Genomic DNA, 25,837 nt, shown 5'->3' on the forward strand with positions numbered 1-25,837 from the left:
TGGCAATATTGATGCCTATTTTAAAAATGGCACATGCATGCTCCAGAGATTTCCACAGTTAGTCCAGGATGGAGCATTTGGATGCAGAGAGTTAGGCCTGGAGCAGAGATCTCTTGCCTAGTCTCCCTGCCTAGCAAACAAGAAGTCCCTGGAGGAGGCTGTCCCAACGGAGCCACTCCCAGATGCAGGCCCTGGAATTGAAGGGTACATAGTACCCACCCCTTCTTGAATTAGTAGATAGAAGTTAGCAGAAGAAAGTCTTCACTTTGGCCGAATGAACTTCCACCTCTTCCAGGCTTCACTCTCCCTGCATGGAGGCAGGCTCCAGCTGTAGTTCAAAAGCCTTGCTTTGTTTTCGGGCTCGTTTTATACTAACCTTCTATTTATGGCCTGGGACACGGGCTTCCTGGTCTGGGACATGGACTTCCCATGTAAGGCAATGACATTAATGAGACTGAAAAATGTTTTGGGGGTGGCAAGTCTTGGATTAAAGAAAACATTAAGAAGCATTGGTCTGTGGAAACAAGAACGCCTGGTGTCCGGCCTGGGTCAAAGTGCTCCCTAGCACAGCATGCCCTGGCTCTGTCCCGGACAGGCAGGTCCAGTGTCCCACGATACCGGTGGCCAGGGGACGTATCTCTGGACAAGTGCCTTTTGAGCTGCATCCATTGGCCCAAGTGATTTAGGGCCCCTCGTGGCTGCACGTGTGTCGCCCATGTGCTCCGAAGGCCAAGGGCTAGCAAAGGAAGCGTCAGCCTGGCCTGGGCTCCGGGCGAACCTAGGTGGGCATCTGAGGGTGAATGGGTGTGGTTCGCTGAGGGCGAGGCTGCGGCCCAGGTCAGGGGCTGGTTCCCACGGCCCAGACTGGCGTACGAACGAGTGCGTACGCATGTCAGCCTCCTGGGTCCGTGCCAGGCGTTCTTCCGGTCACGGTGAGCACAGCGGAAGCCTCGGGACATCTCCCCGCGGCCCCAGCCCCACGCACCCGGGCACGCGTAGCCCCAGATTGGCGCTGCCCAGAGACCCGGGCGGGGCGGGGGCGGGGGCCTGGCCGCGGGACCCTCCGCTGATTGGCCGCTCGTGGCGGGGGCGGGGTGCAGGAGGCCAGACGCCCGCGCTGGGCAGGTGGGCTCAGGACGCGTTGCACGAGAAGCTCCGAGGCAGGCGCAGGAGGCACTCCCGAGCCAGAGCCTGGGCCACCAGGGGAGTACTCGGAGACCTCGCCCCGAGGCGAACAGCAGCGTTCGCCTGCAGGAGAGGGCGAGGGAGGAGCCAGCTCCAAGAAACTTCTCCTCCCTTGGGGAGAGGAGAGGCGGTGAGGTGCCGAGCGGCGCCGGCTTCAGGAGAACTTGGAGCTGCTGAGCCCTGGGGCGGCGTTCAGGGCCCCCTCCTACACTCACGCTGAGCTGAGCTAGCAGCGCCTGGCGAGGAGCAAGCTGCGATCCTTTCCACGAGGGTCGAACTGTAGGGCTGCAAGCAGCCGGGAAGGCCGCGGCCCGGAGCGCAGCCCCTCTATCCTGCCCACGGCCACCGCTTGAGGAGAAGGCAACGTAAGCGGCCAGGCGGGTTCCCAGGCTGGAGACACGCACCGGTCGTCACCTTCAAAGGACCCCCTGAGTCTCCGGGGTCCGTTCCTTCATTTCCAGAGTCGTCCTCCCCTCAACTCTCCCCCCTCCCCCCAGCGCGGAGCCCCAGACGGGGACACCCCTCATTGGTCGTCCCCAAACCTCCGTGCACCTGGCTCAACCGGAGTCACCGGTGTCGGGGCAGGGCAGGGCCGCCGGCGGCGAGCCGGAGCCAGCCCAGCGCCCTGGCCCCGCTGAGCTCTCGGAGCCCACCCATGGGGCTCCGGCTCCGCGCATCTCCTCGCCCGACGCTCAGTCCAGTTCGGAGCGCCGCGCGCAGGAGGATCCGTACTCAGTGACCCTGGAGCCCCCGCAGACACCGGGAGACTCGGGGGCCGGAGCGGCAGGCGGTTCCTCTCATCTCCAAGAGATTTCAGGCAGCCCTTCAAGCCGTGCTCGGGGCCCGGCCCGCTGTTCCCAGGTAAGGGAGACACCCAGTGGAACGGGGGAGCTAGCTAGGTGGAGTGGGGCTGCCGACTGGCCAGAGGAACGCAAGCTGAGTGACGCTGGCTTTTCATGACGAGGGAAACTTACGGAACCCACTACGTGTCCAGATGCTTTACCCACGTAGAGAATTAAGCTCACGAGGCGCCTCGCCTGCTTTAGGTGGTTTCTAGCCTCTTGCGTAGCCCAGGTAAGAGGCTTTATTGAGCCCTTGTGGGCTTCGTTTGTCTCTGGGTGCTTTCGTTTAGGTCAAGAGCTAGTCCATTTTTAAAAGAAGGCAACTGAGGCTCAAAGAGGAAGAGGCACCTACCTTCCCTAGACTTAACCTCCTCTGCAGGGCTTCTCCAGAGGAAGAAAGATCAGGGGTCCTTTGCCTGCCTGGAGTCCCTTGAGCTTCGGAGCATTTCCTGTAAGATTCCCTTACCAAAAGGGTTTCCTGTACTCAGCTGGCCAGTGTGTATGGGCCTCTGACAGGCCTCAGTCTCCTGCCCACCCCGGGGCCACTGAATCGAGGAGAATGAGGAAGGGAACTCCTGGGAGCTAGGACAGGGCCTGGAGCCTCTAATTCAGGTTTCCACTAAGCCTCAGAGAGACAAGATGGGGTCCTTACAGGTCTTCCACTACTGGGAGCAAGCAGGTGGCCCACAGCTGCTCAGAGAGACTGCCTCAAAGGAAAGAGCCCTTGTATTGAAGGGAAAGCTTTTGGGTACCTGACCGTGCTGGGTTTGGTTCTACCTGATTTTAACAGAGGGGCGAGCTGAGTGAGCAGACCAGTTCACTCCAAGTTGCTGGGCTGGCTCAAAGCAGAACTTGTTTGCCAGAAGCAGATCGCCCCTGCTCTCTGCCCTCCTGAGCTCCCCAAGATGGGAAGAGTGGCTTCGGGAAGCTCTGAGACTCCCCAGAGTGTGTGTCCTAAGAGACTGCAGTTGTGCAGTGGGGTGGTATTGCCACCCTGGCTCTTGGGGAGTATGCAGTGGGCTGGTGTGGTGACCCCGGCTCTGGGTTGCACCCAGGGAACTCATTCAGACTCTCACCCACTTTTCCATACTCGTCTGACCTGTCTAGCTTCCATCAAGCAGGTGGAGGATACAGGGGAAGAAAGTGAATGACCACTTGTGACTTGCCCGACAGGGTATGCAGAGTCCTGGGCAAGGAGCCCATCCCCACTGCCTAGGGGGAGAGAGGAAAAGGGACCATAGCAGGAGTCACAGGGTCACTCCCTGCCCAGTGCCCCCTGGGGCTTCACTGAGTCAGAGCTGTTTGGAGAAGACTCCAGTTTAGGCCACTTAGGTAGGGGTGGCTTTTTGTAGAGGTGAGAGAGAGGTCAGGCTCTACAGCTGAGGAGCCTGCTTGTAATCCCAGCCAAGCATCTGCTGTGTGGACTCAACCTTTCTGAGAACCAGAGTCCCCACCTGCTCCCTGGAAGGCTCCTCATAGGCACAAGGCAGCCCCTGCATGATGGATGCCTGCTGATGGTGGGTACTGTCTGTGGGGACAGCTCCACGCCCATTACCCTGCTGACACAGTTTCCCACTTCTCTAGGCCACCAGGTTTGGATGCTGGCAAGGAGGGCCTGCTCTGCGGTGTCTGTCCTGCACTTTAGGGACCACCTCCCATCATACACGAGCTTTTCTGCCCAGGTCTCTATGGGCCATGGCATCTGCCCACTGGTGAAGTACTGATCCTAAGGTCCTTATGGCCCCACTGAATGCATACCTTAAGCAGGCTGTGAGCCTATACTTTGTACTATGTACACAGAAGGTGCTCAATAAATGATCCCTGAGAGAGAAATTGCAGATGACTGTACCATCGGGCTCACCCAACCCTCTCACTCCCATCCCGCAGCCCTATTCTGGGTTTTGGGATCTGTCCATTCCCATTGGATCAGCCATGCTAGGCAGGCAACAGGGGAAACTTTTCAGAGCCTCCTGTGGGGTGGAGTCAGAGGCCCTGTCACCTGGCTTCCAGGTATCTGGGAGCCTCACACAGCCCCACGTGGCCGTGGCCGAGGCATGGCTGTCACAGATAGCTTTGGGTTCCTCTGTCTCCACCCCTCTCTGATCCACTGTCTCTAATTTCTGACTCTCTGCCCTGTCTTATCCCTTGGTACTTCCTCCTTCGAACTGCCTTTCGCTGCCTTCATGCCTGCTCCCTCCCACTCCGTCCATTCTGATTACTGCCTGCCTTGCTCTCTGCCTCCCCGCTTCCAGTCACTGTGTATTGGGAGGTCTGGACTACAATGGAGGCCGGCAGTGTCCCTGGTGCCTGCCGGCTCCTTCCTCTCTGCGGGACTGGGTGGGTACCTCTGGGGGCAAAGCCATGATGGGGGACCCGCAGAAGTACTGGGGGGTGGGATTCTTCTCATTGCAGCCAGGGGCCAGGCAGGTGGAGTGGATGAAGGGAGGAGGTCTCATAGCCAGAATGGGGCGGGGGATGGAAGTGAGAGGGTTGGGTGAGCCCGATGGTACAGTCATCTGCAATTTCTCTCTCTCAGGGATCATTTATTGAGCACCTTCTGTGTACATAGTACAAAGTATAGGCTCACAGCCTACTTTAGGTATGCATTCAGTGGGGGACATAAGGACTTTAGGAGCAGCACTTCATCAGTGGGCAGATGCCATAGCCCATAGTGGCCTGGGCAGAAAAGCTCGTGTATGATGGGAGGTGGTCCCTGAAGTGCAGGACAGACACCGCAGAGCAGACCCTCCTTCCCAGCACCTTGGCGTCTTTGTGCCTCAGTGTCCTCATCATCTCCCTTCTGGGTCACTGAGGAGTGGAGCAGGTGTATGCCTGGCGCTCACAACACTGTGACATATATTAACTGCAAAATAAATGTCAGCAGTGTTATTATTCTATACTTAGCCTAGACTTGGCACACACCTGGGCTTGGCCCAGGAGTGATGGTTCCAATGGGAGGCCTGGGTCCACGGTTTGCTGGCCCATTGTGTTTGTCTCTGCCATTCATTCTTGGAGGTCATGTTGCCAGCTGGGAGCTGGGAGCATTTACACCATAGAAATTGACAAATGATACCAAGCAAGCTTTTCTGTTTTTGTTTTAGGAGACAGGGTTTCTTCGTGTACCCCTAGGTGTCTTGGAACTACCTCTGTAGACCAGACCAGACTGGTTGGAGCTTACAGAGATCCATCTCCAAGCAGGGCTTTTAGGGAAGGTGAAGGACCTTTAGGCAGGCAGGCTAGCAGACATGATCAGAGTGGGTGCATGCCTGGAGACTTGCACCCAGGAGGCTGTCACTTAGCCCTGGTGGCCATCTCAGACTCTGGCCCTATGATAGTCTGATCATGACAATGAAGAATGGCTTTGGGCCCGAGTCTCGGTGTGTGCAGTACGCTTGTGCAGCAGAGCTTGCTCTGAACAGATATATTTCAAGAAGACGCCCCTTGTGCAGGGGTGCAGCCCCTACTTGCCTTCTCAAGGTGTGTTTTGTGCAGTTCTCAGCCTGCACAACTTGTGGTGGCCAGCCAGGAGCACCCATGTTTCTGCAGGCCTATGAACACACACACAGTTCTGGGGTTAGCAAGCTGTCCTGTGTATGCGTGGAGGTGGTTCTTCTGGGAGAAGGCCAACAGCCTTCAGAGAGGTGGCATTCAGGGTGGACTCTGTGACTAGAGGAGGAGGGTCCTCTGGGGAGAAGTTGATGGCAGCGAAGGTGTGGAGGCGCCTCTCTCAGTCTGGAGGACCCTAGGGTGCTGAGACAACAGAGCATGGCCCCGTGGTAACCTGTTGAAGCAGGAGAAATCTGCATAGGTCCACCTGAATCAAGAGCTCATGAGCCTTTTTTTTTTCTTGAGGCTAAGACGCTTTCATAGAAGTCTTTGGGTTTCCCTCCAGAACCCCAGTCCTTGGAGTCATGAGGCTTGAGTCCCTTTCCCCCTCACTCAGGCTCAGGTAGTTCAGAGGCACAAGTTACTGAGCTAGTGGTAGGCCGTATGAGAGGAGCCCACCTTGTTGCAAACCTTGAGCCCAGGGTGTATCCAGGGAGGTGACAGGGTAGAGGCCTGGACTGCCGCATTTCCCTCCTTCCTGTTAGAACTGCAGAGCCATAGGACCCCTTTGGTTAAGAAATGTAGACTGACTCCTGAGCCACATACCAGACTCTGGATCCCAGCAGTTGTGGACTAAGGAAGTGGACGCTGTAAGAGAAGGCTGCCCCCTAGTGGAAGTTGCTGCTTTGGGAATTTCAGCTGTGTGGAGCCCAGTGCTGCGGTTGAGTTGTGTGAGGAGAGCAGCAAGGCTGGGACCCTACGGTTTGTCCTGTGCTCAAGCGTGTGGGGATGGATAAGTGAGCGAAAAGATCAGAGGTCGTGTATGACTGAACGAACGAGGATTGGCTCGAATTCCGAGGTTCCCCGAGAACCCTGGTCAATGGCTTCTGTTTTACACTAGAAAACAGAGAACTAGGCAGGGCCACCCGGGGGAGGCCGGGAGGCTCCCTGACACCTTCCTCCTCACTTCTGCTGCAGCCCCGAGCCATGATGAAGACCTTGTCCAGCGGGAACTGCACTCTCAGCGTGCCAGCCAAGAACTCCTACCGGATGGTGGTGCTGGGTGCCTCCCGTGTGGGCAAGAGCTCTATCGTTTCCCGCTTCCTCAACGGCCGCTTTGAGGACCAGTACACGCCCACCATTGAGGACTTTCATCGAAAGGTGTACAACATCCACGGGGACATGTACCAGCTGGACATCCTGGACACCTCTGGCAACCACCCGTTCCCTGCCATGCGTAGGCTGTCCATCCTCACAGGTGAGGTGATGGAAGGGACAGGACATCTGGTTGGCACTTCTGTATAGGGAAGCTGCTTCATGCCAGGCAAGTGGTGGTGGGGTCCATAGCAGCATCTGCCCTGCAGCTGCCCACTGCTGCTAGATCAGGGCCCTTCGTGATCGACACTCTTTAACTTAGAGCTTGGTGTGTGTTTAACCTTTACAGCTAGCCTATGAGACAAGTGCTTGCTGTCAATTTACAAGGGGGAAGCCAAGGCAGAGGGGTTAAGTGCCTGTATCCAGGTGGAAGCACAGCTTATGATGGCTGTTGAGGGACCTACCCTGTGGCCTGACTTCTCCGCTGGGAGCAGCATCTGGAGAAGGACAGGATTGTGGGCCACCAGGGGCCCCTGGTGATGTGGCATTGGCTGTCCTGGTCATTCCTTGAAGTCAGTCTTGAATTGACCCACGTCTCTAGTATGACCACTGTGGGCTAAGTGGTGCCTTGAACCACATCCCTGGACAGAGATGGGAGGAGGGAGCATCATGAAAGCACCCCTCAGGGACTGGGGTGATAACTCAGGAAAGTTACTGTTTGAGAACAAGGACCAGCATTTGGTCCCTAGCGCTCACCCCAAAGCCGAGTATGTGGTGAGCGCCTGCTATCCCAGCACTGGGGAGGCAGAAACGGTGGGATCCCTGGGGCTTATTGGCCAGCCATCCTAGCCTAATCAGGAATTTCTAGATCAGTGGAAGACTCTTAAAAAATAAGGTGGCTGGTGCACAGGAACACATGCATTGGTGGTCAACACAGCACACACACAGACGCAAATACAAAATGACAGTTTATAAAGCAGTCCCACGTCGAGACATTCCCCTTCTTCTTTCCTCTCAGGTTAATTTAGAGCCCCGTGGCAGACTCCCTTCTGGCCATGAAGCTCCCTCTTCCTGGTCACTTTTTGGTGTAGGAAATCCTTCTGTCTGTGTGTTGCTTTTCTTGGTTAATGAATAAAGAAACTGCCTTGGCCTGTTGATAGGGTAGAACTTAGGTAGGCGGGAGAGACGAAACTGTATGCTGGGAGAAATAAGGGCGGAGTCGGAGGGAGATGCCATGGATCCTCCGCCAGAGATAGACATGCTGGAACTTTGCTGGTAGGCCACAACCTTGTGGTGATACACAGATTAATAGAAAAGGATTAAATTAAGATGTAAGAGTTAACCAATAAGAAGTTAGAGCTAATATGGGCCAAGCAGTGGTTTAATTAATACAATTTCTGTGTGGTTATTTCGGTTCTGGGTGGTCAGGACAAACAAGCAGGCCCTCCTTCTACAGCTTTTTCTGTCCCAGACTGCTCTTGGGACCCCTTTCAGCCCAGATTCTGAGAGGGAGCATCTTGCTTAAGGAACCCCAGGTGGGCCTGGGTTCAGATCCTGAGCCTGTCTCTATAGCATAGTGGTGTCATTGTCAGTGTGTTTGTGACCTTGCTCCTCATGTGGCTATGAGGACAGGAGGGTGTAGGACAGCTCCCTGCAAAAGGTGGTGGGTGAGCTCTTCCTATCTGTGAGGGGACTGGATGCCCACTGGTAGAAATATGCATACTTCAGTGTTAATATTCATTTATGCAAGAGATGGAGAGGCAAGCTTTCCATCAGACAGTGCTTATTAGGCATACATCCTTCATCGCAGGCCTGACGTATAGGTGGCCACCTAATCCCTTGCCAGCACCAGTGTATTGACATTCATTCTGCACCCTCTGAAGGCATGCATTTTGGTCTGTTTCCTGCATACCGCATTCTGAGCACATCTGTCTATTGTTTTGCTTGCTCACCAGCCCAGGCCAGGCTTCATTTTCCAGCCTGGTCTGGGACAAGAGCTGCTCGGGGCTGCTCATTCTCACCAGCTTTTCCTGCAGCTGCTGGTTGGCCGGGCCAGGCTCAGATGTCTGGCATTCGCAGTCTCAGATTTGGACACTTGGAGGCTACGATTCCTCAGGGGCAAGGATTAGTCTAACGGGACAGAGTGAGGCTTGGCAGCAGAAGCCAGAGCAGTTGACAGTTCATCATCCAGCCCTTTTCTGAGCTCACTGGAGGCCAGTGTGTGCAGGCCCAGGGGCAGGTGGCTAGGCTAGAATGGGCTGCTGTGCTTCTGAGCCTTACCCACTAGCTCACGCTGGGTATGTGTCACTCTAAGGACCAAAACATGTTTATAGAGGCCAGGGAGGAGGAGGAGGAAGATGAGGATGTGTGATGCTCTGCTGGACCCAGTGGCTCAGGGGCCTCAGACCCACACTCAGAGCTGCAGAGCAGAGGGGAAGGTAAAGATGGGAAGGGTCTTGGAGGATGAAATTGTTACTCTGAGGTGACCTCAGACTCAGTTGGGGGCAGGTTTACACGCCTGGACCTTCCCAGGGTGTGCCCTAGTCACTGTGTCAGACTCAGGGCCCCATTAGTGTGTTGTGGTGACCGCAGTACGGGCCATGATCTCTTACTTATCGCATGGCTCTTCCTAGAATCAGAGAGCACATTCTGTTTGTCAGCCATAGGCCAGGTGAGGACCAGATCGGATCAAATTTAGTTGTGTAACTTTAGGAAGGTTGTTTGCCTTTTCTGAGCCCTAGCTGGCTCGCCCATAACAGAAAAGTAATAAAAGCTTCCCCATGGAGTTTTTGTGAGGTGCTGAGGAACAGCAGGCACACACAGTGCTCTACTCCCAGCAGGTGCCCATTCCTGTGAGCATTATTGATGCCTGGCATGGCTGAGTGTGTGCGCTCTGCATGCATTAGCTCAGATGCCCTCCCGCAGGCAGCTTCTTTCCCATGATGTGGGAGGGAAATTGAGGCACTCGGAGGTTATACGGACCCTTCAAGGTCACACAGTTGCTAAGCTGAGGTAAGATGCAAACCCGGGCCCCCTTTTACCACCATCCTCTGCCACACAGAGACACCAGTGCTTGCTGAATTCCTACCAAAATACTGATGCCTGCTCTGGGTGTGGCTAAGGCCAGTCATACCTTCATGAGTCAGGAGTTTTCTAAGAGTCACTGTATAACCCCATAGAGATGACTGGCCCTCCACAGTCCTCTGATGAAACAGGGAGGACTGACCACATCTGAGCCCAGCTAGGTGTGCTGCACTCTCCCTAGAAGCCCCTCTGAGCCTTGACTTCCTTCTCTGGCAAGCAGAGACAGTGATAGCAGATGCCTCCAGGTCAGGGTTTGCCAGCTTCCTAAAGGCAGCTGATGGGACTTGTGCTGAGTGTCACAAGTGTTGCCTTGTTTCCTCCACAGGAGATGTCTTCATCCTGGTGTTCAGCCTAGATAGCCGCGAGTCCTTCGATGAGGTCAAGCGCCTCCAGAAGCAGATTCTAGAGGTCAAGTCCTGCCTGAAGAATAAGACCAAGGAGGCAGCAGAGCTGCCCATGGTGATCTGCGGGAACAAGAATGACCACAGCGAGCTCTGCCGCCAGGTCACCGCCGTGGAGGCTGAGCTGCTGGTGTCTGGGGATGAGAACTGTGCCTACTTTGAGGTGTCGGCTAAGAAGAACACGAACGTGAACGAGATGTTCTATGTGCTGTTCAGCATGGCCAAGCTGCCCCACGAAATGAGCCCCGCACTACACCATAAGATCTCTGTGCAGTACGGTGAGGCCTTCCATCCCCGACCCTTCTGTATGCGCCGCACCAAGGTCGCAGGTGCCTATGGCATGGTCTCACCCTTTGCCCGCCGTCCCAGTGTCAACAGTGACCTCAAGTACATCAAAGCCAAGGTCCTACGGGAGGGTCAGGCCCGAGAGAGGGACAAGTGCAGCATCCAGTGAGAGGCAGGGACATCGGGAGGGGGCTTGGGCAGTGCCTTAAGGGAGGTGGCCGAGGATTCCCACTGCTCACATCGCACGAGGGCCTAGGCATGTACACTGTACCCGTTCTCCTGATTCCTAGCCACCTGTGAGTTCTTATGTCTGTGGCTCCTTTGTGGTAGGACAGAGACACGTTTGGGGACATGTCAGAACTCAAGCTGAGACAAGCTTTCAGTGTCCTTAGAGTAGGAGGAATGCAGAGAGACCGGGAGTCCTGCGTCAAAGCAAGATGTGCAGTACAAGACACAGGATGAGAACATCTTAGCCAGATGTCACAGCCTGGTTCCCTGGTGGCCTCTGCTCCCTCTGCGTGGATCAATCTGGTCTCTATGCTTCTGGAGAAATCAACCTCCTGGGTCTTCAGCCCCAGCCCTCTGGCCCAGCTGTGTACACCCACCCCTCCAACTTAGCCGCTGGCCACCCTGACATTGAGCCAACAGAGTGTGTGTGTGTGTGTGGGGGGGTGATGGGTCCATGTCCCTCAGACCGCTGCCTCCTGGCTCCTCCCAGGTTCCGCCATATGGCATTGTTCTTGTTTTGAAGTTGTTTCCTGTTCTGTTTGCAGTAGTCATGAAGTCCTTGTATGGTAAGAGCCCAGTGACCTGTCTTTGGCCAGTTCAAATCCATTACTTTAGCTGGGGTCCCTTTCCTCCCTGCTCCTAGGCAGGCTGTGCAGCTGGATCCTATGCTGTGTTCAGCAGCTTACAAGTGAACCCACAACAGCAGAGTCACAGAAGGCCAGGGTGTCTCTTCTGCCCTCAGGAGAGGATGACTGGGCTCTCTAGACCCCTCCACACGCCTAGCTAGACCAGGACCGAGCTCTGGAGCCAGCTTTCTTCTGCCATAGCTCCTTAAGCCTCTGCCAAGCACCCACTGGATACTGGGCTTCCTGTGCGCTAGGCAACAGAGAGCGAGAGGTCCTGTGTGTTCCCAGCTCTGGCCTCTGCCCACTGTGGTGCCTTCCACAACACCTTTCCTGGAGGAGAGGAAGCAGCCGAGAGCCTGAGCCCAGGATAGGTTGGCAGGAAGACTCAAGGTGGGTCTTTTCCTGGTGCTCAGGCTGTGCCGGGCACTGCTCTCCCCAACACAGGAGTAAGGTGAGGGATGACCATGACCCTGAAAACCAAAGGCCCTGTTCAGTTCTTAATACGTGTGGTCTTTAGTCCCTTTAATACCACCATGGCTGGCCCATTGAGATGGCTCAGTGGGTAAAGGCGCCTGCTGCCAAGCTGTTCAACCTGAGTTTGACCTCTGACATCACATGGTAGTGTGGGGAGAGACCTAACTTCTGTAAGTCATTCTTTGACTTCCACACAGGCACCATGGTACCTGCATACACACAAAGTAATGAGGCCGATGGTTACCCCAAACCCTAGGGATCCATTAGTGTGTTCCTTCAAGGCCCAGAAAGTGTGAGTCCACATACACCGCGTGGTACCCTCTCCTCCTAGAGCTTCCGGTGGCAGGGGTTTGGACCCCCAGTGATCACTGAGGTTACCCATAGATGCTGTGTACGTTGTCCTTAATGCATCTCGGCTCCAGCTCTGCACAGCAAACCCCAGACCTGGTCCTGTGTCCTCGCCGCAACACCTGCTGCTCAGCACAGCTGCCTCAGCACCTGCTTCTGTCCTACAGCAAACGCCCCCACTCCTCACTAGCCCCAAACCTGAGAGTGTAGCAGGCACTTTTCCAGGCAGGTGTATGGCCTGGTCCCATCCGGCCAAGCTCCAGTGCCTGGACCTTTGTGTACACTATCAATTAAAGTTGGTTTGTTAGCAGCTGTGCCCTTGATGTTTGTTTTCTGTGTTTCTGTGGAAGGGGCTTCTCCCTGGGCCAAGGTCTGCCTGTAGATCACAGTCTTCAAGTTCTAATTTGGGAGAACGAAACCCAGTGAAGGGAACTGGGCCTGGACCTGCTATGGTGTGTGCTCTGAGTGGTCATTAGCAGTGATGCAAGAACTGTTGATGATCAAGTCTGGCTGAGGAGCATATGCCTACTGTCCTGGCTACTTTAGAGGCTGTGGCTGGAGGATTGCCAGAGTGATAAGCCTGTCAATGGGAGTCTCCTGTCTCTAAATAACGAAAAAGATGGGATTGCTCCAGGTCTCTGCTGGGAGCGGGGGCAGAGATGCTGTTCAACCTTCTGAGGGGACAGCACCTGGAAGCACAGATGTCCAACCCTGAATGACCTCATGAGTGGTGTTTATGTGGCTGAGTGCCCCTCATGGGCAGAGGGAAGGGCAGGGAGGTGATGGTTGCTAGCCCACCCTAAGAACATTCTGGGCCGTTCCCACTTCCAGGGGCCCATTTCTTCTGTAACTATTGGGCACAGAGCTCAACTGCTTGCCCAGTAGGCACGTAAATGAAGGTTCTGGATCATGGGTGCCTGACCCCTGCATGGGTGAGGACAGGATTTTGAGTCTGGGCGAACAGTTTTCAGCTTGGCAAGTGGCTGTGAGCACTGCAGGGTGCCAGGGCCTGCAGGTGGAGATCGAAGAATAGGAGAAGGACCCTGCCCACAGGGCTGGGAACCCAGTGGGGAGCCACAATCCCTAGATGGACACTTACAAGTAGGTTAGGCCTTGTTGGGGTGTGGAGAGAACCTTGCCTACCTGTCTAGATCTAGCTCCTCTAAGCCTTGGCTACCCTTTATATGGTTCTGAGTGTGACTTGAGCACGTTCTCGGTCTTGTGTCTTGTAGAATGAGACGTGGAAGTATCCACTCCCTGTTGCTATAGTCATGGCCTTGGCTGTCCCACAGGGAGAGCTAGATAAGAAAAACTATGTAGCTGCTGCACCTTGGGTGTCCTGCCCAGTGTATCCCCGTTATATCCTAGCCCATCACCACCATTGCATATCCTCCATGTGGGATTCTGGGTAAATCCCATCTCAACAAACACTGTCTATAAACAGGGTGGGCAGGGACCAGCTGGGCCACATGTGCACAGAACAACCCTCTAAGCCTTGACAGGTCCCCTTGCATAACCCGGAACCTGCTAGCTCCATGCCCTGCTTCCCTCCTCTCCCCTGCCCGTCCCGTGCTCCCTCCTCCCCATTCTCTCCACTCCTTCCTGCTCCCACAGTTCTGTCACTAGAATGAGGTTGACAGCAAAGAAGACAACTGCAATCTAGGGCAGGGTAGAATGAGCTGTTAGGAGGCTGCCCCTCCTGGAGAGACTGAGGTAGCCTGAGAACCTCATGCCAGTTAAGTCCCCTGACTTCTAAAATGAGCCCTGAGAATCAGGTTTCAGAGAAGCCTGCACCCTGAACAGCAAGTACTTGTTCTGCCTCCTTGAATCTGTCACTCAGGAAACAACCATCAGCCTGCATCAAGGCCTGGAGGACTGATGGGAGCCTGACAGCAGCTCAGCAGCAAAGGCTGCTGGGAGTAGAGGGGGAAGGGATCTTCACTAAGCGCATGCTGACCTTTGACCTGTTCTCTCATTGGATCTTCCCCTTAAAGCAACTTAGGACTGGATCCCGTCCTGATGGTTGAACAGATGCGGAGAGGTAGGGTTGTTTGCTTGATGTTACCCAGCAAATACCCAGGAAAACGGGTCCATAGCAACTGATTTCAAAGCATTTTGTGTTTCAGGACTTTTGTAACTGGGTGACTGCTGTCGAGGCGATCCACCTGGCCAGGCAGTGCCCAGGCTTCTTCCATGTCCAGGACCTTGTGAGGCAGAAGCCACATTCAGGTTCCACTGGTGTGTCAGGGAAGATGAACACAGGAGTCACATGCTTGCATATCACATGTGGACTCATACATCATCGCAAGCCCCTGGTTGGGAAGGTCTTTGTCAAAAACTCCAAACTCTGGTGACATTCACTGTGGAGGAGGAAAGCGCCCTGGGTGGCCTGCCTGCCGTTGCTCAGTGTCTAAACCAGGGCAATTCTGACGATTGGTCACGTGTGCAAAATGATATGGGCCCAAGTGTTCTGGAGATACAGATGGAATTGTATGTATATTCCTGTCACTCTGTGACCCAGAGCCTGGAGATTGACTTCCACAATCTTTCACCTATTCTTTCGAGATCTCCATTTTACAACTCCTTAAAGGGGCACTGTAGATGGAGCTGCAGCCTCTTCCCACAGCCCAGCTCCCAGCCGCCTGGCTAGCTTATGCCCTGAAATAACAACACACAAATTGTATTCATTTAAACACTGCCTGGCCCATTTCTATTAATGTGTGTAGCACCGAGGTGTGCTTACTGGGAAGATTCTAGCCTACGTCCATCCTGGGTCAGAGCTTCATCGCGTCTGCCCTGGAGAAGAGCGGCATCACATCTGAGCTCACTTCCTCTTCCTCCCAGCATTCTGTTCTGTTTACTCCACCCACCTACGTTCTAACCTATGAGGCCAAGCAGTTTCTTTATTAATTAACCAATGACCTTCCTCCATCAGGGCACTACAAATTTTGTTTGGTTTAAACTAAAATAGTTGAAATTCCTGATCATTAATGAAAATACCTCACGTGTTGTTGAAGTTCAGAAAATAAGAGAAAACTCTTGCTCTACAACCAAATCTCCTTACTGTTTACTTCTTGGCCAATGACACTCTTTTTTGGATAGGCTGTCTAACATGGGTTGTTTCTGTATGTTCAGTCACACACATTCTTTGCTTCCTATGGTTCTCTTTCCTGTTCTTTCTCATGGAAGATCATTTTTTTTTTTACAAAATTTTTGAAATCTGTCTCAACACTTCAGCACCATCGTTCATGTTTTGTTACAGCCATTAAATGTTTGTCTGTTTTTCTTAGACTGTGAGTTCCTCAGAAAAAACTAAAATTCTTGAACCATTAAGAACTATTGTTAAAAACAGGGCAATGAAGAGACAGAGGTGTCAGATGCAAGTGGGACTTTGCATGTGTTTTTAAGCTGGAGTTCATTTTTGGTGAAACTTCTACCCAACTGTAGAGAAATCAGAAATACTGAGTTTTTCACCTGAATATGTTCTCTCATAAAGGCTCTGCTTTATTTCAAAGATGTCCTTACTTCTTTCCTTCTTTCCTTCCTCCCTCACTTCCTCCCTTCCTTTCTTCTTCCCTCCTTTCCTCCCTCCTATCCTCCCATCCTTTCTTTCTTCCTCCCTTTCTTTCTCGACGGTCTCTGTGTGTAGACAGACTGGCCTAAAATTCATAGACATCCACCTGCTTCTGTTTCTCCAGTGTCCCACAGTTGATAGTCCCTGACTTTAAATCAAGATCTGCTGACTTTACAGGGCTCTGCAATGAATTCAGAGAGAGAACAAGGGCCTGTAAAACCAGGGGCTGAAAATAAAATCCCCACCATGTCACTAGGTGGATAGAGACAGAGACCCCGGCCCCTCCTTTTGTTCTGCTCTGGTTTCCCATGCAGTCTTCTCATTCTCTCCCGAGTAGCTGCATCTTTGCCTTGCCTAGCTTGTTCCTAAAGTAGTTTTCACCCCACGGAAATATAACATTATATCACACACACACACACACACACACACACACGCAAAATGATGGGAAACTAAATTTTAAGGGGGCAGGTGTCAGAGCCTAACTCCAGAGTCAGACAATTACACCTAGCACGGTGTGGTGCAGAGAAGGAGCGGCGATAAGAATGCCATGAAGCAAAATCACCGGCCAGCCACTGAGGATTCGCTTCACAAAGCAGAAGGGACACACACGTGCAGACATACACACTGACACAGCTCACTAGTGGGCTGCCAGTCTGCTCTCCTGCCTGTGGAGGGAGGGTTACTAGGAAAAAATAACCATGTCCTGGACCTGTAAAACTCCTTCCACAGGACTGGAGAGACTGCTCTTCCAGAGGTCCTGAGTTCAATTCCCAGCAGCCACATATGATGCCCTCTGCTGGGTGCAGGCACACATGCAGACAGAGCACCATATACATAATAAACCTAGGAAAGAGAAATCTTGATTGCGGGAGCCATTATGCGGCTAGCAAGAAACTTGGCTCTAGAGAAATTCCCAGGAATCCACAAGAATGACCCTGAACAGTAGAGGAGAGGGTGCCTGAACTGGCCTTGCCCTGTAGTCCGACTGATGAATATCTTAAATATCACCATAGAACCTTCATCCAACAACTGATGGAGACAGAGGCAGAGACCCGCATCAAAGCACTGGGCTGAGCTCCCAAAGTCCAGCTGAAGAGTGGGAGGAGTGAGACTATGAGCAAAGAGGTCACGACCATGATGGGTTCACCCACTGAAACAGTCTACATGAGCTAATGGGAGAAGAGAGACACTAAAAAAAATCCCACACTAGCTCAGAATTGACTATAATAAAATTTTTTATTTAGGGGTAGACTCATAGATCAAATCCTCTGCTCCAACAGGGAACAGCAACTGAATCCAGCGACGGGAAAAGAGAGACTGGACACATGCTTTACATCAGCATAAATAATATATGAGGCCACGCCCAAGTGGGTGGGTAACTTAAAGGCTACTGGCTGTAGGAATTCCTACAGCGAATGGGAGCTCACCATCAGCTGGACTGGGAAGAAACAAGCATAGGACGAAACTAGTCCCTCTGAATGTGGTTGACAGTTGCATGACTGGGGCAGACTGAGGGGCCACTGGCAATGGCACCAGGATTTATTCCTATTGCTTGTACTGGCTATTTGGGAACCTATTTTCTTTGGATGGATACTTTGCTCAGCCTTGATGTAGTAGGGAGGGCCTTGGACCTTCCCCAAAGCAATGTGCCTTACCCTCTCTGAGGAGTGGCTGGGGGTGGGCTGGGAGGGTATGTGGAGGGGATGGGAGGAGGGGAAGGAGTGGGAACTTGGATTGGTATTCATAATGAAAAAAGTTCGTTTTCTTTGTTTTCTTTTAATAATAAATCTTAAAAAAACCCCTCCTTCCACATGACAAACCAAGCTAATAAATCACAAGCAATATAACCCATAAGGGGATATGGGGAAAGGTTCCTTCCCCTCTGTTTGGTGACAGCCATGAGGTAAGCCAACATGGATCCAAACAAGAACATTTAGGAACTATAGGGAAGAAACAGGAGAGATGCATGGACTTGACATCGGCCAGTTGTAGAAGCCAAAAGACCACAGAATCATATTGCTATTCGTGTGTACAGCTTGGGTAAGGAACACAAGGCCCAGCTTCAATGTTACTGCTAATATAAACAGTGCCTGTAAATCACATCTTGAGCAGTTTAGTTTGGACAGCCCCAAAATATCAGTGTTGTAGTTATTGCTGCTGCTGTAAAAGCGTACAAACAGGTCGGGCGGTAATTCCTTTATCTGTGTGGAGTGTTATGTTTCACCAGTAAAAGACTGACTGGCAATGACTCAGTGCCTAAGAGTGCATGCTGGAGAGACAGCTCAGCTGTCAAAAGCACAGACTGCTCTTCCAGAGGACCCATGTTCGATTCCCAGCACCCACATGGAAGCTCATGCAACTATCTGTAACTCCATTTCTAGGGGATCTGACACCCCCATACATGCAGGGAAAACAGCAATGCACATAAATTTTAAAAAAAGTACATGCTCTTACAGAGGATGGATTTCAGTTCCCAGCACCCATGTCAGGTAGCTCACAACCACCTGTAACTCCAGTTATGGAGAACCCAACTCTCTCTTCTGGACTCTGTGAGCAAAAGCCCTCATATGCAAACAAAATTAGACTAAAAATAAAATTAAAAGAACAACAAATAAATCCTATAAAAGTCCAGGGCCCTACCTCTTTGATGTTTCAAGATGTCCAGAGATGTGGGGGCACACTGAGAAATCCTTTCTATGGAAAAGGGAAGTGGCATCACCTCCCACAATCCACCACAAAGAAATACGGCATGTGACAAGACCACATTTGGGCACATTGCACCAAGCTATGAAAATCCATAATACTCACCTGCTTTCAGTGAAACCCGAGACAAGGACAACTGCAGCATTTGAGCCAGGACGTCCAGCATCACAGGATGTGTGCATGCCACAAAGGTGTTGTTTGGAGATCCCAAACTGCAGAGAAAGCACTGTTGGTTTTGGAAGAAGCCCACACTATCACCATTCTTCATTTGAAAAGCCATTTTTAGCTCATCTAATTCCTAATAGAAGTAAACATTACTCTTGGGGTCAATAAATCACTAGGCAGCCTGAACCACCCATCATCAACCAGCTACTGTAACTGAACACTGGGCACACGCACCAGTGATCCATTATAAAACAGGAGGAACAATTAGACAACCCTGGTTAGGCCCCCAAACACTATTTAAAAAAAAATATGGAAGGCTTCACGAATTTGTGTGTCATCCACGTGCAGGGACCATGCTAATCTCTGCATTGTTCCAGTTTTAGTATGTCTGCTGCCAAAGTACCAGAAGTACACACAAACTAATGTGTAGACTGTGGCTTGTCAGGAGTTGATGCAGATTCAAATACTCCAGCTTAAAATACAGTCACTATAGGCATTTTCCATACCAGTTGGAATGGAAAAAAGAAACGGCCGGAGAACAAACCCCGTAGCTGTTCCCATTCTCCAGGGGGAAAGCTTCAGGAGCTCGGAACTCCCCACAGGACGCGTAATAATTTGGGATACTGTGACTTCATTTCTGTGCAGCTCCACGTTTCAAGGGTGCAGCGCCCCCAGACATCCTATCCTTTCATTGAGAGGTTGCCCTTTCACGTGTCATCCACACACCCAGTGACGCTGGACAACCTGGCTTAGACGCTGCAGTTTGTCCTTGTCTTGGGGTTCACTGAAAGCAGGTGATTTTTATGGGTTTCAGAGCTTGGTGCATTGCGCTCCAATGGTTACATGGCATGGAATCTAAGGTGGATGGAAGGTGTACTCCAAGGCCAAAGTATTTCATGGCTGGTGTATGTGTTGAAACCTCTGTCATCGGTTGTGGCTTGAATCGGAAATGCCAGTTTTGAATGTTTGCCCCCTCACTGGTGGTGCTGTTTTGGGGAACCTGTGGAGCCTGCAGGAAATAGAGCCACCCTGGTAGAAGCAATCAAAGGCAAGGGCTTTAGGGGGTTACACCTGCCGCTGGCTCCTGCCCTGAACTCTGGAGTCTCCACCACGTGTGTCTCATGCCATCAACTGAGCTGCCCTACCATGCTCTCTGTGCACTGATGGATGGGACCGTCAGGAACCACGAACCACAATAAGTCTTCCCTGAAGTCAATTCACTCAGGCTTTGTGGTCACAGCAACGTCAGAAAACTAACAGACCTTGCCAGCACTCTTCCCTGACTCCAGCAAGCCATGCTAACTGAACAGGGGGCACCTCACTGAATGTAGCCAAGCCCTGACATTTCCTTCACATACTATAGAGGAAAGAATTTTTTCTTGTTTTTTCATGTGTGGGGGTATGTTATCTGCAGGAATGTCTGTGCCTCGCGCATGTGTTTGCTGCCCACGGAGGACAGAAGAGGGCATCAAATTCTCTGGAACTGGAGTTATGTATGGTTGTGAGCTGCCATGTGATTACTGGAAGAAAATCCAGGTCCTCTGGAAGAGCAGCCAGTGTTCTTAACTACTATCACTCCAGACAAAGAGGAAAGAACTTAGACATGTAAGAGAGGGATATGGGAATGGATTTTTCATGTGTTGCTAACATAGGCATCAAATTCCGACTTTATCTTCTCAGATGGGGCCAGAGAAAAGCATTGGTAAAAGAAGTGTTACTGCCCATACTGCCTTAGTGACCACTTCCTGTGAATGTAGCTGCTACTGGAGAAGCAATGTAATGCTATCAGCCTTCTAATCAATGAAGATGGAAGGACAGAGACCCAGAATAAGCTACCTAGCAACATTCATGGCCCAGAGTATCTAGAGGGAATGTGGCTACTGTTGTCAAAAGCAGCAAAAGCCTGATACAGAAATGACCCAACTTCAGGATGGAAGCTACTCCAAGGATGTTATTAGGCTGGCAAGGCCTGGAAGGGCATGAGCTAGGACTGTGTGTGCAAGCTGCTATGGTTTGAGTGACGGATGTCTCCCAAAGGCCAATATGTTGAAGGGCTTGGTCTCTAGGGCGGTGCTACTGGGGGGAGGTGGTAGGTCCTTAGGGCCCGGGAGCATGCTGTCATATGGGCCCTTCCTGTCACCCCTTGCATCTTGCCATGAAATCAACTGTTTTCTGGGTCCTGTGCACCCTGCTGTGACTGTCTTAACAACCATGCCAGAGGCCCTAAAATCTATAGGTTCTTTCAATCAACCTTGTAGTTGGCGAGCTGGAATACTCCTTTCTCTTAGTAGTCAATTATCTTGGGAGTTCTGTTACAGTGGGTAGTAAGGGGACCAGTGCCTAAGCTAGCCGTTTAACTTCCTCAGTCCTTATGTATTAGCAGAAGACATGAAACACAGGCCACATTTACTCATAAGACAGCAGTCAGAATGAATGGGAGCATGCTTGCATTGGTGGCCCTTGTTTTCAAGTCCCAAAGGCTTATGTGAAGAGGTCACTTACTTGCTTCAGGTACAGTGGGCATAGCTTAGAATTTCCAGTCTCCTCTAGAGAACCATAAGCTAACTTGGAGGGAGACTTTGTCTCTTCTTACAGCTTTGGTTAGGAAAAGATGTGCTCCCTGCCTGAGGCTGTTTATAAACACCCTTGAAAAGACACTCTAGAATAAAAGTTGTTAGAAACCATGTCCCATTGTCCTGGGGAATTGTCTCTCAATAAGAATTAAATGACCCTAACTGGTCACATAACCCAGTGTAAAACTAGGACTATAACTAACTAGAAACCATTTTTAACAGTGACTATACCCTGTACCAGTGTTACACCAATCTCTATTCCTAACCCTAATCACATGAACTTTAAATTTAATGCTCCCATAGCTCCATTTTAAAGTTTATATCTAATCCTATTTCTAACACCAGCCCAAGTCTAAACCTAACCGTAACTAAAATCCTAGCAGGAATACTAAAGAAAACCTCACAAATATTAAAAAGAATTAAAGATATATTTAAATATTTAAAAAGAATTAAACTCAAAAGCCAGACTTGTTTCATCTCTATCTGTTTCACCTCTATCTGTCTGTCTGTCTGTCTGTCTGCCTCTCTCTCTCTCTCTCTCTCTCTCTCACACACACACACACACACACACACACACACACACACACACTACAGTGGAATGATAGAGGGCCGACTTGAGTCAATCTGGCTAAGCTGCTCACTTGCTCTCTACTCCTTAAGACAGCACATAACCCAAAAGTCGTTTTAATAAAAGTGAGGCCACATAAGCTTAAAGAAGAGTTGAGACAATCTCACAGGTACAGTCCCCTCAGACTTGCCAAAGAAACCATAACAGGGTAAAGAAAAAACAGTCATACTTTTTGTTACTGTCCAACAACTTTTTTGAATGAACACTAATTGCCAACGAATCCTGAACTTCTGACTAATTCATTTAGGAGTCCAGATAAAAACATGACAAATTAAATCTAGTGAACAGAGAGAGTTCAGTGAGGGGCTGTTCACAACAGGTGTCAGCAAGGAGCATAGAAGGCACATGGAGTAGTCGTGTAACATGTCACTAGAACATGGAGCAAGGCCGGCTGTGTGCAGAGCACTCACCTGTGCTGGTCTTACCCGCCGGCAGAGTTGAAACAGGTCTTTCTCCAATCTTTTCCACCCATTCTTGCTCTTGGCTGGTGAGATCTAGAAGAAGCCAGAGGACAAGGGAGCTAGCTTGCTTATGGGCCTGGAGCATGGCAGAGAAGGGAAGAGGTTGGGTTTGGCATGTCAAATGAAAGGAAGCCAACCCAACCCAGCAAAGCCAAGAGTATTAGAAGTAATCCTTCACCTCCAATATTCCGACTCTGGACAGCTTCCGTTACTGGCTAACTGCTTTAGAACTATTCTTATGGGAAGCAATGAACTGGAGATCAGGTGTTTGGGACAGAATTCCGCCTACAGTTATACTACACAGTGTTATTTACTTTTATTCACATCTGTATAAATATCAGTGGTTTACATTTTACTTGCTAGTGTCTTCTGGAATTGATGGAGACACCACCATCCTCATTCCCATTTTCTCCAGGAGAATACAGTCTGTTACAATGTTTTAATATGCCCTCATTTGCGTGTGGCCACTGAACCAACCTGATGTGGACTTGACCCAATTATTTCAGCCATCTTCACATTGGATTCTCATCACTGTGTCGTCATTGAACTGAATGATCACAGACACCGGTAAGAGGACTTTACCTCTGTGGGATGGGCTCGGCTTTGCATAGCTGCTCACCTTGCATAGAAATGTCGGCCTCAAAATCAGCTGAAAATCACGGGAAGGGTGCTGCTGACCCACTCAAATTCATTCCATTTGAATTTTCGGTTGCACTGTCATGGGCTTTTTTAAACAGTGCAATACGATGTGACAGGTGTCCTGAAATCAGGGCCGTGTGTCTCTGGAAGAGCAAATGGATAACAATCTCTAGATTTGAAGTTACAGGAACACTGAGTCAACGGCGCTGCTGTGAGGTGAGAGTCATATCTGTGCCTCATGCGTTGAGAGAGAGAGAGAGAGAGAGAGAGAGAGAGAGAGAGAGAAAGAGGGAGAGAGAGAGCGCAAATTAGCAAATTTTGACCTTGATAGTTGACTTTTGTGCAAGAATAGGTAATACCCAAGAAAGCTTGACGGCCTAGTTTCTTTCCAATAATAATTAATCTCTAATATTTCTAATAATGCGCTTTTGTTATATTATTACATATTGCATTATTTATATATTGTATTTATTCAGGATTTAAAGAATTTTAGCTTTGGGAAGAGACTGTAGTTTTTGTAGTTAGATTATTATTTTTTTCCTGATTTTATTATCTTTTTTATTTACCAATGGTTTTTCTCTAGTCCTTGACTCTGGAAATGAAATACTAAGAAGCAGGGTAACCTGAGGAGTTGTTATAATGTGAAATCAATAAATCACCCACAGCGCCTCTGGTGGTGATTAGGCGCATATTGCACCATTCCTATCAGGACCTCAAGAAGGAAGAATATGTTTTCCACAGAATCTATGATTATGCCAAATAAAACACAGGTCTGGATCTTTAAAAGTAAAACTAAAAGTATGCCTAACGTTACTGAAAAGGCTACATGTTAGTCCCTGGCTGAGAAACACACTTTATGACCATTTCAGGAGTCCATTCATTCTAAAGAGGCCCTCAGGCAAGATCAGGACCTGGTCACCCATCTTAGAAAGAAACTGGAATCCCAGGCATCCTTAAAATAAGGTAGAGGAGAGGAGATTGGGGTCCATCAGATCACAAATGTTGAAACTGAAGTTATGGAAAAGGCTATCATGTGATTGGAATCTTGGGGAGAAGAAGGACTCATGAAGGCTTTCTAGTTCCCTGCATTTCCCCCATACATTCACAAAGCAATGCTACTCTATCCAAGTTGTACAGGTCTCCTATTGGTCATCGTATCCACTCTGCGTCAATAAACGAGTGGGTCTGCTCATCCCTGTTCTAGAGACAGCAGCATCTTTTGTGCTGTACCAGGCTCCTTCCTGAGACATGATGGTGAAGGCCGTAGTAAAAAGATTTGATTGTATTGAATGGCTGGTTGCTGTAGTCAGATTATTTTAAGGTTGGGAAATTTATTTATTTTTATTGCACATCACTCCTTTATTATACTGATCTGGAAAAGAAGATGTAGTGTGCCCCAAACAAGTTCTGGACCCACATGGTAGGGCCAAGCAGCTGGAACATGATTCAAACAGCGAAAGACAAAACCCTGGACATGATCAAGGGGCACTTCACCTCTACAAGACAAGGCAGAGGGGTCCTAACACACAGTAAGAGACACTCCTGTCCCTTTGAGGACAAGGAGTTTATCCCACTTGATATGAGGAATGGCTTATTTTCTGGTGACCACATAGACCATTTCAATCACCACTAGAAACCTCAGAGGGGCTTTTGTGTGCTGATAAATATATATGTACTTTTGCTTTTGTAAAAGTAAATGTAACACATAGACTTGACAGGATTGATCCCAACCTTCAGGGAACAGCAGCTCCTTTAGGTTCAGAGAGGAAGGTACTTCATCTTTTAAATGCAGGCTACTTTCACCTTCTACTGGAATGACTACAGCCCCAACCTAACTGCAGAAGAGTGCAGGACAGGCTTCTCACTGGTCAGGCCACAGCATGGCTCCTCCCTGACCTCCTAAAGCAGACCCTTGTAAACAAAGGACTAAGAAAACTGTAATTACTACCTCTCAATTCTCCTGGGAAGAGGAGCCCTCCCCTGGATGTGGACCAAGAACCTGCACCCTAGAGGTGTTACTCTGACTAGATTCTATGAAGGGAGTGGGTGCAGGGGATAAAATACTAAAACAAAATGGGAGCCACTGGTCCCCATCTGCAGCTACAACTTAAACTTAAGATCCTCAACATGGATTCGGTGACAGGTGCTGGGAAGGGCGCAGGAGGCAGAGACAGGCAGGGAAGAGGGTCATGGGGTAGAAGTCTGTCTGTGCGCCTTCACTTCTTGGCCTTGCCCTGCGCGGCCACAGCTTCCATGGCTTTCCGCATGGTCTCTTCATGTCCCAGGAACTGCATGGGTTTAACGGGCTTCAAGTTCTTGTCCAATTCATAGACAATGGGAATGCCAGTTGTCAGGTTCAGCTCCATGATGGCCTCTTCTGAGAGACCCTCCAGATGCTTGACGATCCCCCGAAGGCTGTTGCCATGGACCGCAATCAGGACTCTCTTCCCCTCTTTGATCTGAGGGACAATCTCTTCCTTCCAGAAGGGTAGTACTCTGGCAATAGTGTCCAGGCTCTCACAGGAGGGTAGCTGGTCCTCAGTAAGGCCTGCGTACCTGCGATCCTTACTGATATTGCTGTAGAAGGGATGGTCAGGCTCCATTGGCGGTGGAAGGACATCGTAAGATCACCTCCAGATCTTTACCTGTGCCTCACCATGCTTAGCAGCAGTTTCTGCTGTATTGAGACCAGTCAGACCCCCATAGTGTCGCTCATTGAGGCACCAGGTCCTGACCACTGGCAGCCACATCTGGTCAATAGCATCCAGGACTGTCCAGAGGGTCCGGATTGCTCTCTTCTGCATGGAGGTGAAGCAGATGTCGAATTCATAGCCAGCATCTGGCAACACCTGTCCGCCGTCCTTAGCCTCCTTGTGGCCCGCTGAAGCGGTTCTTTAGGTTCCAGGTGCTCTCGCCCTGTCGGATGAAGGACCAGCTTGTAGGCGGCCGTGCGATAGGCAAGGGGATGCAGCAGAGCAAT

General features: G+C 50.7%; 1 protein-coding gene, 1 non-coding gene and 1 pseudogene across 2 annotated transcripts; 1 reads left to right on the forward strand and 2 right to left on the reverse strand.

Annotated features, from left to right (window-relative positions):
- Window positions 1–1,618: 1,618 nt before the first annotated feature.
- On the forward strand, window positions 1,619–12,452 carry Rasd2 (RASD family member 2). The gene is made up of 3 exons (XM_041663629.1): window positions 1,619–2,046; window positions 6,552–6,831; window positions 10,078–12,452. Exons 2-3 carry the CDS (start codon window positions 6,561–6,563, stop codon window positions 10,605–10,607), a joined length of 801 nt encoding a protein of 266 aa, XP_041519563.1. The 5' UTR covers window positions 1,619–2,046; window positions 6,552–6,560; the 3' UTR covers window positions 10,608–12,452.
- Window positions 12,453–18,859: 6,407 nt separating this feature from the next.
- Window positions 18,860–18,962, reverse strand: LOC121456012. Its single transcript, XR_005975566.1, has one exon. It is a non-coding gene; the product is annotated as a U6 spliceosomal RNA (small nuclear RNA).
- A 6,111-nt stretch (window positions 18,963–25,073) lies between these two features.
- LOC121455703 lies at window positions 25,074–25,837 on the reverse strand (annotated as a pseudogene).

The sequence above is a fragment of the Microtus oregoni genome, unplaced genomic scaffold (genome assembly GCF_018167655.1).
Source record: "Microtus oregoni isolate MIOR12 unplaced genomic scaffold, Mior012 000014F_ref0000157, whole genome shotgun sequence".
Classification (NCBI taxonomy): domain Eukaryota; kingdom Metazoa; phylum Chordata; class Mammalia; order Rodentia; family Cricetidae; genus Microtus; species Microtus oregoni.

Bases quoted from the DNA above. Each gene is read 5' to 3' on its own strand.
- Rasd2 (XM_041663629.1), top strand. From the start codon at position 6,561: ATGATGAAGACCTTGTCCAGCGGGAACTGCACTCTCAGCGTGCCAGCC. The intron at 6,832-10,077 runs GTGAGGTGATGG...TTTCCTCCACAG, and splicing joins TAGGCTGTCCATCCTCACAG to GAGATGTCTTCATCCTGGTG.